This window comes from Tachysurus fulvidraco, chromosome 1, assembly GCF_022655615.1.
Source record: "Tachysurus fulvidraco isolate hzauxx_2018 chromosome 1, HZAU_PFXX_2.0, whole genome shotgun sequence".
In the NCBI taxonomy this organism is placed as follows: Eukaryota; Metazoa; Chordata; class Actinopteri; order Siluriformes; family Bagridae; genus Tachysurus; species Tachysurus fulvidraco.
The window spans coordinates 44,428,514-44,442,006 of NC_062518.1; the positions used below are offsets into that span (position 1 = coordinate 44,428,514).

Below are 13,493 nucleotides of genomic sequence, written 5' to 3' on the forward strand. Positions count from 1 at the left end.
GCACAGGAATTTAAAATGTATACTGTCCAATTCTCCCTAGTTGCTCATACGTTTTTGTGAACATGAGGTACAGAATCCACTACAGAGTTGTACAGAGTGTTTAAGCAGCTAAAGTCATCATGTTTATCAGAATATGAAACAGCTCTTTAAGGGAAAATATGGGTGGCTCTTAAAAGAGCCGTTTGAGGAGTAAAAAACAGAAGAAACACATTTACTTCTTTGATTTTCGCCGCTTTGGGCTTTGAGGTCTTGGACTTTACAGCCTTTATCTTCTTGGTCACTTTTGGCTTTTGGTGGCTTTCTTGGCGGCAGCGACAGGCTTGTTCGTCTTCTTGTGAGACTACTTTTTGGCGGCCCGGCTTTGTTGCTTTGGGTGCGGCTTTCTTAACTTCGGTCTGCTTCTTGTTCAGCTTGAAAGATCCAGACCCTCCGGTCCCTTTGGTCTGCACATGAGTGCCTTTAGTAACGAGGCCCTTGATGGCGAGCTTGACGCGAGAGTTGTTCTTCTCCACGTCGTATCCGCCGGCAAACAATGCTTTCTTCAGGGTGGAAAGAGACATGCCACTCCTCTCCTTGACACACACATCCCAACCTGCTAAAAAGTATTTTCAGGGAGGTATTCTGAAGTGTTTGTTGAGACATCTGACTCCTAAATTCTGTCTTGATGTGATACACAATGCTGAATGCCGTTTCCACATCACAGTTAGAATTTGGCAGCACCAGTAGCACCTTCATAAATAGTATAAGCAGCTGCTAAACTGCTTTTATTTGTATTCCATTGCAACTTTAAACAGGTCTAAGGAGTTTGATGTTTGTATGTAGCCTTGGCATCTAGCCGGCCTGAAAAATCTGCACATGAGCAGAAAAGTGTTGAAGTCAACACGTCTTTTACAATCATTTAACCCGCCATGGGCAATGCTGAAGTCTCTGTTACAAACTGTACAGCGTGCATCATTATGTATTCATTAACACAAGAAACAGACACAGAGAATTACTACTACTACTATTGATGTGGCGAGGGAGCGGTACAGGTCATCACGCACAAGCCCAAGTTTATCTACTTGTAGAAAATTCTACTATGCCACCTTGGAGGGTTTCAAACAGGAAATAGAAATAAACCCCAGAGTTTGTTATGACATCACACAGGTCCGATTCTCTAATAAAGAAGTGTGGGCAGGAAACGTAGGCATCATATAAAAACAAAGTTTATTCAAAACTCAAATTAAAAAAAAAAATCACTTAAAAAAGGCTCAATACTATGGTACCATTCATAGCAGTTCTCTCAGATCACACACTCGTCCACTTCAAAAGTGTCACATGGCAAACGCTGAAGCAGCACCAAAGATTCCCGTGGGATTCCACAGCTCCTGAAAGAAATCAAAAACTAAATCAATAAACAAATCTCAAACAGAAATGAATGAAAAGCAAATTGAAGTCACAATTCCACCGTAACACGACGGGCAACAGTCACCACAGCACAGTATGAGTCACAATACACAAATCTTAAAAAGAAAAACAAACGAAAAAAACTGTGTTAAAAAGTTTTGAGGAAAACAGGACACAAATGAGCGGCCACGTCGTCCTTAGACCAGCCCCGATAAATGCACCGGGGCTGCAATAATAATCGCCCGGGACAAAAGGGAGAATCCTATAACAAATATGAAGGATGCAAACATTATTATTATTATTATTATTATTATTATTATTATTATTATTATTATTTGCACATCACACGCCGAAATTTCCGCTAGCAAACAAAAAACAAAGCTTACCCAATGAGGATAGAGGGGTTTTTACAATCAGTTCATCGTTCAGGATACGCAGCCTTCAAATAACCCGCTGTTAAACTAAAGTACAAGGACTGCACATTACTCACGCCACCCGACCGGCATTGAAGCTAGACATTGTTTGCAATACAACTTCCACCTACCTGAAACGAAGGTAGTAAACAAATCCAAAACAGCATCCGACAGGCGCGCGCGCGTGCGTGTACACACACACACACACACACACACACACACACACACACACACACACACACACACACACACACACACACACACACACACAAAGACAAAGACAGATGAAAAGACAAGCAAAGGGTACAACAAACGAGCAATCCCAGACTCAACCAACCCGCTCTAAATAGTGCATACTCGCTACTGATTGGTTGTCATGAGCGTCAATCACCATTCTTACCTCAATTCGTACTGTCACAATGACAACAAAAAGTTTGTGATGTTAAAAAACAACATAACTAAAGCAGTAAACCGAGTGACGTCATTACGTTGTGTAGATTATACAAACTCTCTACACGAGGGATATTTTCTCTAGTAAATAAATATTTTATTGACATTATAAACAATTTTAAATACAGTAACAGCCCGTTATGTCTACATATTTTACTGAATTGTGTCTTTTTACACAAACATAAGTGGTTTATTAAACGTGCAGCGCTGTATTAACACATAAAGTCATGTTTCTGTATGATGATATCTGTAATAAACTCACCGTGTGGAGTTTAAAACTCTATTAACTCTATTGTGGTCCGTGTAAAACTTTCTCACATATTTTCTCCTCTCACTTCAGGGAGAAGGAAACACACTGCTACCGGAAGCAGGGGGCACCACTGTCTCACCAATACCGGAAGTAAAGTCTGGTCAATTCAGTAATACGGATTTTATTCACATGTTCGGTTCTTCTAATAACTAATATGACAATTGTAATATCCGACATTTTAAATGTGTGTTTTACACATTAGTAACTTGTATTATCGCTGATTGTAGTTCGGTAACTGTGTGAAAACTACATATCCCATGAACACTTGCGCTCCAGACGTGCTATACTGTTAGCATGTGGCTAATGTTCGGTGCCATATATATCTACCCCTAGATGTCGCCTTGGCAACGGCAGTACATTGGAACGCATGCGTCAATAGAGCCGCCATCTTGGATCAGGGGACCACCCCCTCTTTAATGCATCAGCGTCAATACAGGCAAAGGTCTAACTGAAATAAAATCACCATAAATATTCATGAATGCGAGTTTCAATTTTTTTCTTTTGGTTCATTCCAATGGTCAGACGTGTATTTATCATTGAGTGCAGAGAAAATCTATTTTTTCACAATATAATGCTGACGTCTCTGCTTATCACTTGGGAATCTACAAAGATTCAGATTTAGATTATTTTATTCAATGCCAATCAAATGGCAAAAATTCAATCACAAAAACACAATACAATAATACAATAAAAACAAAACAGATATAAACAAGTCAAATTATATATATATATATTTTAATTTTTTATTTTAATTAACATACAATGTTCGGGGACTTCAGGAGAAACCTCCTGCTCTCCCCCCACTAACCATCATGGACAGCATTGTTACAGAAGTGGAGTCATTCAAATTTCTGGGTACCACAATCTCCCAGGACCTGAAATGGGACTTTCTCAAACTCCATTGTGAAAAAGGCCCAGCAGAGGTTGCACTTCCTTCGCCAGCTGAGGAGGTTCAACCTGCCACAGGATCTCCTGAAACAGTTCTACACTGCAATCGCTGAATCCATCCTCTGCACTTCAGTGACTCTTTGGTTCAGCTCAGCTACCAAATCCGACCTCAGAAGACTACAGAAGGTAGTCCGGACTGCTGAGTGAATAATTGACACAACTCTCCCCACTCTCCAAGATCTATACTTCTCCAGAGTAAGCAAAAGGGCAAATAAAATCACTAAGGACCCCTCACATCCATCACACACTCTTCGAACCGCTGCCATTTGGTCGACGCTACAGAGCCCTGAGCACCAGAACGACCAGAGATAGGAACAGTTTCTTCCCTCAGGCTATCCATCTGAGGAACACTTAACATACACAGAACAAACTCTATTCTTACATTATTTACACATAATTACTTGTTTATATTTCAATTTGCACATTTATCCACTGTACATACAACTGCATTTATTATATATGTGTTCATGTCTTATCAATGCCATTCTGTTTTTACACTGTGGAGCTTCTGCACTAGAACAAATTCTTTATTTTATTGGATGAGATTGTCACATGAGGATAGCCAGGTACACGTTGTATGGCAGTTACACGTAATATGGCAGTTACTTCACTCCTAAAATTTTCACACTATTAATATAAGAGGTGAAAATCATAAAAATTTAGGAGGGGGGGGAAAAGCACCTATGGACATATTATTGCTTTAATGATCCAAACGAGAACATGAGGACTCGGGACACAAAGGGACAGGGGAGCTAGACTCACAAAACTAGCAGAACACGGACAGTGTAAAGTAATGAACAGAATTAAAATTAGAGCCTCATGTAGTCTGGTTTTTTTTTTTTTTTTTAGCAAACAAATGAACCACAAAGAAGAACTAGCTGCATACCCTAGGCTAAACTAACTAAAATGTACAATGGGTTGCACCAGGACTTTTAGCTCAACATCCGGGTCAAGTATTTTATATGACTGAACTGATAAACAGTGAACTGTCAATTCAGGTGGATTACAGACTTTAACATGAACTGTGAGTAAACATTTGAAGTGACGTTTCATATATTTTTTTTGTGAATATTCAAAGGTGAAGAAGCAGAATTTCAATTAAAATTGAAGATTCATAAGGAATTTGTCATACTGCAAGTAAAAAGTTTATTAAGAGAGAGAAGTTTTGCCATACCAAGTGTGAAAGACCAGATCATGACAAAGATATTGGGACTCACTCACTCACTCACTCACTCACTCACTCACTCACTCACTCACTCACTCACTCACTCACTCACTCACTCACTCACACACACACACACAGAACAACAGCAACAAGTCTAAAAAACAAACAAAAACACATGCAAATGGCCACCCACAACTCGCACTGACTGGCTGTCTGTCTTTCTCTACATTTACAGCATTTAGCAGATGCCCTTATCCAGAGCAACATACATTTTTATACAACTGAGCAATTGAGGGTTAAGGGCCTTGCCCAGCAGTGACAGCTTGGTGGACGTAGGAATCGAACTCACAACCTTCCGATTGGCCCAACACTTTAATCACAAGGCTACCTCTCTAGTATACATGTGCTTTATGCAGCCTAAGCGGTGCTCATTTTCAATTACTACACACAACATTCAGGCGCTACAAATACATAAGGATTATTCACAAGGTTCTCCCGCAACTCGAAAAACACGACTTACAAGCCCAGTGTCTCTTTTTGTCTAGTTTTTAGACGCCAAATCGCCCCAAATGCGCTGCAAGCCGGAGCGAGTCCCAGATGCACTGTGCACATTTGTGCTCGCTGCGCGACATTGTTGCTCGCTACGCGCTCGCATCGGGTCTCGGGAAAAAGGACAAAGTCTCTGCTCAACAAACATGTCGCTGAACGCTCGGGATCTTGTCTGTGGCGTCGTATTTTCGCCGAGAAACGCCGTGAGAAAACACACTTGTCACTGTGTCTCGGAAGCGCAGACATTCAGCTACGGTGGGTTGAGTCTATAACGTTCTCATGCTTACTTTTAAGGCCAGCCCCCCGGTCGAGAGGAGGAAGGTTCCTGTGTTACACAGCGTACAGCGTCACACTTGTTTATTCTACTATTAGCTTCCAGAGAGAGATAGAGATGGCTGAAGTCGCTCCCGCTCCCGCCGCCGCCGCGCCGGCCAAAGCGCCCAAGAAGAAGGCAGCTTCGAGGACCAAGAAAACCGGCCCTAGCGTCGGCGAGCTCATCGTCAAGGCGGTTTCCTCGTCCAAGGAGAGGAGCGGCGTGTCTCTTGCCGCCCTGAAGAAAGCTTTGGCTGCCGGCGGATACGACGTGGAGAAGAACAACTCTCGCGTCAAGCTCGCCGTCAAGGGCCTCGTTACTAAGGGCACTCTGGTGCAGACCAAAGGGACCGGAGCGTCTGGATCTTTCAAGCTGAACAAGAAGCAGACCGAAGTTAAGAAGCCCGCAAAGAAAGCCGCGCCCAAAGCGACAAAGGCGGCCGCCAAAAAGCCCGCTGCGGCTAAGAAGCCCAAGAAAGTAGCGGCCAAGAAACCCGCAGCCAAGAAATCTCCCAAGAAGGCGAAGAAGCCCGTCGCTGTCGCCAAGAAAGCCACCAAAAGCCCCAAGAAGGCAAAAAAGCCGGTGACCCCCAAGAAGGCAGCCAAGAGCCCTAAGAAGGCCAAAAAGCCGGCGACCCCCAAGAAGGTGAAGGCTGTGAAGCCCAAGACCTCAAAGCCCAAAGCGACGAAGGCCAAAAAGGCTCCCAAGAAGAAGTAAACGTGTTTCTTCTGTTTTTTACTCCTCAAACGGCTCTTTTAAGAGCCACCCATATTTTCCCTTAAAGAGCTGTTTCCTATTCTGATAAACAGAATGATGACTTTAGTGGATTCTGAGCCGAGTGTTTAGGCAGCTACAGAGTTGTACGTTCACGTTCACATAAACGTATGGACAAATAGCGAGAATTGGACAGTTTACATTTTAAATCCATGTGCATTTGTCTTAATTCTATACTAATATATGCTTTATAGGTATAAAATCAGTGAATAATCAAGCTACTGATTATAAATCAGTTGAAAAAAATATTTTCTCTCTACAATGATATGCATTTAGTCTTTAATTTTTATTTAACACTCTCTCTCTCTCTCTCTCTCTCTCTCTCTCTCTTTCTCACACACACACACACACACACACACACACACACACACACACACACACACACACACACACACACACACACACACACACACACACACACACACACACACACACACACGTGTCTCGGGAGTGGGAGGGGCGTGTGGCTTATCATAGAATGATGGACTGACGCTGGTTGGTTCTTCCGTCACAATGATCTTAGCCAATAAGAGAGTTGACGTTTTGGTTATATAACAGAGTGCTAGAAGAACATCGATGTTATTTCGGTGTTGTTCTTAGAACGTATCTGAACTACAAGATGAGCGGAAGAGGCAAAACTGGCGGTAAAACTAGAGCTAAGGCCAAGACTCGTTCATCCAGGGCCGGACTGCAATTTCCCGTGGGTCGTGTGCACAGGCTTCTGCGTAAGGGTAACTATGCCGAGCGCGTCGGTGCCGGCGCTCCGGTTTATTTGGCCGCTGTGCTCGAGTATCTGACTGCTGAGATCCTCGAGTTGGCTGGCAATGCCGCCCGTGACAACAAGAAGACCCGTATCATTCCCCGCCACCTGCAGCTCGCTGTGCGTAACGACGAGGAGTTGAACAAACTGCTCGGAGGAGTGACCATCGCTCAGGGAGGTGTACTGCCCAACATCCAGGCCGTGCTGCTGCCCAAGAAGACCGAGAAGGCCGTCAAGACCAAGTAAACTCGCTCACTGCTGCGTGTTTCACCACCCAAAAAGGCTCTTTTAAGAGCCACCCACTTTTACTGAAAAAGTGCAGTTTCATCCTAATTTTTATTAACTCTGAATGTGAAATTCCCCAAATATGTATTAAAATAATAATTATTAAAACACTAATAATAACTGGCCTTGTTTATATCATAAACTTTATAAACGGATGGCTTTGACAATAATAATAAGGATGATAATAATTATGACCGAAAGATGCAGTAGGTTGCAGACAGAGAACAAAAGCGCTGTGCTACTGAGAGCGCCAATAAAACAGGGGTGGGCGATTTGGGTTTCGAACTGTGTCCGTGACAAAGAACGATCCAATAGTCATCACGTGACGTAACGCGTTCTATCCAATGGCAGACGTGTGCTTTCAATACGCCCAATGAGAGCAGGGCGGTGTTAGGGCTTAAAAAGACAGCGTTCGCTAGCGCCGTTTATTGTGTTTTTTTCCTCCGTGAAGTTCACAGCTCGACGCTATGGCAAGAACCAAGCAGACCGCCCGTAAGTCCACTGGTGGCAAAGCGCCCAGAAAGCAGCTCGCCACTAAGGCTGCGCGCAAGAGCGCCCCGGCTACCGGCGGCGTGAAAAAGCCTCACCGTTACAGGCCCGGCACCGTGGCTCTGAGGGAGATCCGCCGTTATCAGAAGTCTACTGAGCTGCTTATCCGCAAGCTGCCCTTCCAGCGCCTGGTCAGAGAAATCGCTCAGGATTTCAAGACCGACTTGCGTTTCCAGAGCTCGGCCGTCATGGCCTTGCAGGAGGCTAGCGAGGCATACCTGGTCGGTCTGTTCGAGGACACCAACCTGTGCGCCATTCACGCCAAGCGAGTGACCATCATGCCTAAGGACATTCAGTTGGCCCGCCGTATTCGCGGGGAGCGCGCTTAAACCTCAATACTCTATATTGTACACAAAGGCTCTTTTAAGAGCCACCACATTATCTCTGAAAAATGAGCGCTTCTTCAAACCTTTTGTGAACTCAGCGTTTGTCGTATGAAGCTACCTTTGTGTGTGTGTGTATATATATCTCATGCTTCTAAACATTTGAGGTGAATCTGAATAGCAATGTACAGTGTCTCAAAGCAGCTTTACAGAACATACACATAAAACAAAAAAGTTCTATAAAGATTAATATAATACAAAAACCCAAGCTTAATATTAGATTTATATTTAAATGTGTTTGTATTTATTCCTAATGAACAAGCTTGAGGTGAACAAAGTGTCTGGGGTGAGGAAAAACCCTTAGGGAGAAATCCTGAGAGGAACCAGATTAAGGGGGAACCTCATCCTCATGTAGGTGACACTGGATGGTATGATTATAAATATACAGTCTGACAATGTTGTATTGAAGATCATGTAGTTATTACCTCCTCTTAGTATATCTGAATATTTAATGAAGCAGAGTCCCACTGGAGATGGTAAAATAAGAACATAGCCTTACTGAGTAAAGAAGTAGAAGACTGCGTTATTGTTATTATTATCTAATTTATAATTACAAATTAAAATATAGTAGCATGGACAGAATATGTTAAAGAAAAAAAAGTGTTTTGTGTTTAAACAGATAGAGAGCGAGAATCACTGGTGATGATTATTATGAGCAAATTATGACCTCAGGTACAGAGCTCAAGAATTATGCCGAATGTTTGACATTTTTGCTTCTATTTGCTCCTACAACTTGCTCCTTTAGTGCTGTTGCTGCTGATGTTATTATAATTATTATTAGTAGTAGTTGTAGTGGTGGAAATAGTAGTAGTAGATCACATATTAAATCATTAATATGCTAAAAAACAAACAAAAAAACAAATATATAACAATGGTGGTCAATATCCATCCACAACACTATGTGGCCATGGAAATGAAGGTTGCTCACACCTTAGAAATCTCATTTGTAGCAAATATTAGTATTTTTTTTACCCAGTGTTACTTTTGCACATTTTAGAATATTGCTTCTACTACTACTACTACTACTACTACTACTACTACTATCAACAACAATGAGAAAACTAAAATAAAAGCAATAAATTACATAATTAAAACTTACTGTTATGAATACTATTTGATCTTATATGTTGTTGGCCAAATTTCAAAATTGCAACAATACATTTATTTCTTGACTGATAATCTTTCAACCTAGATTACAAATTGCATATACAGTTAGGTCCAAATATATTTGGACACATGCACAATTTTTGCTTTTTTTCCTTAGGTATTTGCAAAAAAAAAAATAAAAAAAATTGAAGCTATAGTTGTATAGGTATAGTGGGCTGAAAGTGCAGTCTCAGCTTTAATTTGAGGGTATTTAAATCCACATTGGAGGAAGGGTTTAGGAATTTCTGCTCTTGAGAGTAGCCACCCCCGTTTTCAGGACCAAAAGTAATTGGACAATTGAATCAAGAGCTGTTTCATGGACAGGTGTAGGTTATTCCTTCATTATTTCTTCATCAATTAAGCAGGTAAAAGGTCTGGAGTTTATTCTAAGTGTGATATTTGTACTTGGAATCTGTTTCTGTCAACCTACATCATGTGTTCAAAAAAGCTCTCCATGCAAGTCAAAACAGGCCATCATTAGGCTTCATAAACAAAACAAATCCTTTAAAGAGATAACAGGAACATTAGGAGTGGCCAGTGATGGTGATAGGAGGCCAAATCAACAGTTTGGTACATTCTGAGGGAAAAAAAATGCAATGTTGAGCTCAGCAACATAAAAAGGCCTGGCTGTCCACAGAAGACAACAGTAGTAGATGATCGCGAACCATTCATTAGCCTCAAGAATAGAAAGGCCAGATTAGACTTTGGGGAAAAAAAGAAAAAAAAAAAAAAAAAAAAACATCTAGAAAAGCCTGTCCAGTTCTGGAAAGCATTCTTTGGACAGATGAAACTAGGATCATCCTTTACCAGAATGACGGGAAGAGAAAAGGATGGAGAAGGCTTGGAACAGCTCATGATCCAAAGCATACAACGTCATCTGTAAAACATAGTGGCGGCAGTGTAATGGCACGGACATGCATGGCTTCCAGTGGCACTGGGTCAGTGGTGTTTATTGATGATGTGACAGAAGACAGAAGCGTCTGGACGAATTCTGAATTGTATAGGAATATTCTGTCTGCCCAGATTAATAAGCCAAATGCAGCAAAGTTGATTGGATGGCACTTCACAGTACAGATGGACAATGATCCAAAACACACTGCAAAAATAACCCAGGAGGTTTTTAAGGGAAAGAAATGGAATAGCTTGCAATGGCAGAGTCAATCACCTGATCTCAACCAAATTGAACATGCATTTCATTTGCTGAAGGCAAAACTAAACACAGAGCAAACCCATGAACAAAGATCAACTGAAGACAGCTGCAGTTAAGGTCTGGCAAAGCATCAGAAAGGAGGAAACCCAGTCTTTGGTGATATCCATGGGCTCCAGACTTCACACGGTCATTGCCTGCAAAGGATTTTCAACAAAATATTAAAAATGAACATTTTATTTATGATTATATTCATTTGTCCAATTACATGAGAGACTCTGAAAATGAGGGAACTGTGAATGAAAATGGTTGCAGTTCCTGAATATTTTACTTGATATTTTTGTTCAACCCCTTGAATTAAAGCTGAACATCTGCTCTTCAAATGCATGAAAATGCATTTTCAGTTTATTCTGGTGGCATAGCCAAAAGTATGCAAATTGTACAGTGTGTATATATATATATATATTTAACAATTACAAACAGTACAGTAAATGTGCTTAACACAACTGGGGAGAGAAAGGATTTTAAATAAAATCTGAAATTGAAAACAGGAAATAGCTCATTATAAATCAAGGATTAAGTTAATTAAATCATGTGTATTATCTAAATTATTGTCTTTCCCTCTGACAAAAATTATAATTAAATTAAATAACGTGTATAGGTTTTATATGGATAAACAATAGAGAAGTTACAACACAAACATTTCTAAACCAACAAACCTAGGAGGTCTGGGTGCTACTGAGCTGGATAATATATTAAACATAGCTTTTTGTAAACACGTGACACAGGCAATGGAAAGAAGGACAGAATGGATAAGAGATATGAACTCATGTAGAAAGGATAGGAAGAGCAAGAACATTTTTTTTAATAAACTAGTATACAGAGATTTTACATTTAAATATAGACTGGTTTAAACAATCTAACAAAAGTAAATTTGTGAAAAATAAGTACAGTCTAGTGAAATATAAACATCTTACTGTAAATGAAAGTGAACAATGTATTAAAAATGTAAACTAAAAGCTTATATCTGAAAACATTATGTAATATGGCTTGTAACTGTTTGAAGACTTGCTGTGAGATGTATAAAGTAGATAAATATACTTGTTTATATAGTTAATTTACAAAAGAATGCCCTGTAAATTAACAGGGAACTTTAAAACTTTATCATAGTAACTTTGAACAATGTTTTAAACTCATGGTATCTTAAATATGTAACCTAGAGAACCAGTATTAATGTATCCAATGACAGATTTAAGCACTTATTTATGTCACTCTGGATAAGAGGGTCTGCCAACTGCTGTAAATACAAATAATTTTAAAGAAGATGAAAATATGTAACATCTTTTGATAAATTGTACACAATCTGCAGAAATATGGCATAACAAAGCGCTAAATTTAAATATAAATGTGAATGAAAGAAAAAAAAATTGTAATATATTGTAATTTAATTCAAGACAAAGCTAACAAAAATGTTATGGAACTTTACTGCTTAATTGTATTGTCAATTCTAAAATTTGGAAAACCAGATGTAAAATGGTTAGTAACCAGTGCCATATTCCGGCTAATATAGGGTACAAACAAATTGTGAGATAAAAACACAGAAGAACATGCACCGACAATCAAAAATCAAATTACCTTGGACTTAATTAAAAATGCTTTGCTAATAGATGCTTGTAAATGTGGAACATTTTGAAGCAGATATGACTAAATTTGTTTTATTTTCAGTAAATGATGCAAGTTTTATATGTTTGTATTTAAAAAAAAAGACTATTGTAAAAAACACATGTACTTGTGAATGCGAGTATATATAAACTTCTCAATAAAGTTTAAGGGAAAAAAAAAGCAAAGCCGACGATAAAGCTGGTACTTGTAATCACACATTAAAATACAGAAGCACTGGTGGAATACATACGTAAGATACCGTGTTTTCCTGTCTCTCACGCTCACTTACAGAAAGAAGATTTGCACCTTGTATGAAAAAGTGGGCGGCTCTTAAAAGAGCCTTTGTGTTGATAAAGACGGCAGTGACGCACTTTACTTGGAGCTGGTGTACTTGGTGACGGCCTTGGTGCCCTCAGACACGGCGTGCTTGGCCAACTCTCCGGGAAGTAACAGACGCACGGCTGTCTGGATCTCTCTAGAGGTGATGGTGGAGCGCTTGTTGTAATGAGCCAGACGAGAAGACTCACCGGCGATGCGCTCAAAAATATCGTTGACAAACGAGTTCATGATGCCCATAGCCTTAGAGGAGATCCCGGTATCAGGGTGCACCTGCTTCAGCACTTTGTACACGTAGATGGCGTAACTCTCCTTCCTGGTCTTTCTGCGCTTCTTGCCGCCTTTACCTGCCGTCTTGGTCACGGCCTTCTTGGAGCCCTTCTTAGGCGCGGTCTTAGCTGGTTCAGGCATGGTGTTGCTGCTCGAGAGAACTGCAACAGAATGAGTAACACCCACCTAATGGCTGCACTATTTATAGGCTGACATTGTAATTATGCACATGAGAACAAATGTGTGTTATTGGTCAAAATCCCAAAGCTCCTGATGCGCAGCGCCTCCTCCCGCCCCTCCTACACACTTACTCCTCCCCACTGTCGTCGCTGTGCTTTGTTTCCCTCCCGCCGATTTACACTCAGCTTTGCTCTTTAAGACAAAAGAAAAGAGGGAAAAAACCTGTTTCTACCACCAGACCTTACACACACACACACACACACACACACACACACACACACACACACACACACACACACACACACACACACACACACACACACACACACACACACACACACACACACACACGTGTCTCGGGAGTGGGAGGGGCGTGTGGCGTATCATAGTATGATGGACTGACGCTGGTTGGTTCTTCTGTCACAATTATATTATATTTATATATTTATTAATTATATATACAAATA

At 40.7% G+C, this 13,493-nt stretch overlaps 5 protein-coding genes and 1 long non-coding RNA gene across 7 annotated transcripts; 3 read left to right on the plus strand and 3 right to left on the minus strand.

The window, feature by feature from the left end:
- Positions 1-9: 9 nt before the first annotated feature.
- Positions 10-910, minus strand: LOC125141153 (histone H1-like). The gene is made up of 2 exons (XM_047813129.1): positions 904-910; positions 10-592 (listed from the first exon to the last, which is right to left on the minus strand). The coding sequence occupies exons 1-2, from the start codon at positions 908-910 to the stop codon at positions 147-149; spliced, it is 453 nt and encodes a 150-aa protein (XP_047669085.1). The 3' UTR covers positions 10-146.
- A 279-nt stretch (positions 911-1,189) lies between these two features.
- Positions 1,190-2,986, minus strand: LOC113662302. 2 transcript variants are annotated; one of them, XR_007138666.1, is made up of 2 exons: positions 1,773-2,986; positions 1,190-1,367 (listed from the first exon to the last, which is right to left on the minus strand). It is a non-coding gene; the product is annotated as an uncharacterized LOC113662302 (long non-coding RNA). The 2 variants fall into 2 exon arrangements; XR_007138662.1 differs by having other exon boundaries at positions 1,190-1,648.
- Positions 2,987-5,545: 2,559 nt separating this feature from the next.
- Positions 5,546-6,548, plus strand: LOC113662264 (histone H1-like). Its single transcript, XM_047810295.1, has one exon. The coding sequence runs from the start codon at positions 5,613-5,615 to the stop codon at positions 6,249-6,251; it is 639 nt and encodes a 212-aa protein (XP_047666251.1). The 5' UTR covers positions 5,546-5,612; the 3' UTR covers positions 6,252-6,548.
- A 186-nt stretch (positions 6,549-6,734) lies between these two features.
- LOC113662283 (histone H2A-like) lies at positions 6,735-7,368 on the plus strand. The gene has a single exon (XM_047810350.1). The coding sequence runs from the start codon at positions 6,928-6,930 to the stop codon at positions 7,312-7,314; it is 387 nt and encodes a 128-aa protein (XP_047666306.1). The 5' UTR covers positions 6,735-6,927; the 3' UTR covers positions 7,315-7,368.
- Positions 7,369-7,692: 324 nt separating this feature from the next.
- LOC113662276 (histone H3) lies at positions 7,693-8,278 on the plus strand. Its single transcript, XM_027177013.2, has one exon. It carries the CDS (start codon positions 7,821-7,823, stop codon positions 8,229-8,231), a length of 411 nt encoding a protein of 136 aa, XP_027032814.1. The 5' UTR covers positions 7,693-7,820; the 3' UTR covers positions 8,232-8,278.
- Positions 8,279-9,122: 844 nt separating this feature from the next.
- On the minus strand, positions 9,123-13,092 carry LOC113662286 (histone H2B). Its single transcript, XM_027177020.2, has 2 exons — positions 12,612-13,092; positions 9,123-10,775 (listed from the first exon to the last, which is right to left on the minus strand). The coding sequence occupies exon 1, from the start codon at positions 12,985-12,987 to the stop codon at positions 12,613-12,615; it is 375 nt and encodes a 124-aa protein (XP_027032821.1). The 5' UTR covers positions 12,988-13,092; the 3' UTR covers positions 9,123-10,775; position 12,612.
- Positions 13,093-13,493: the final 401 nt, after the last annotated feature.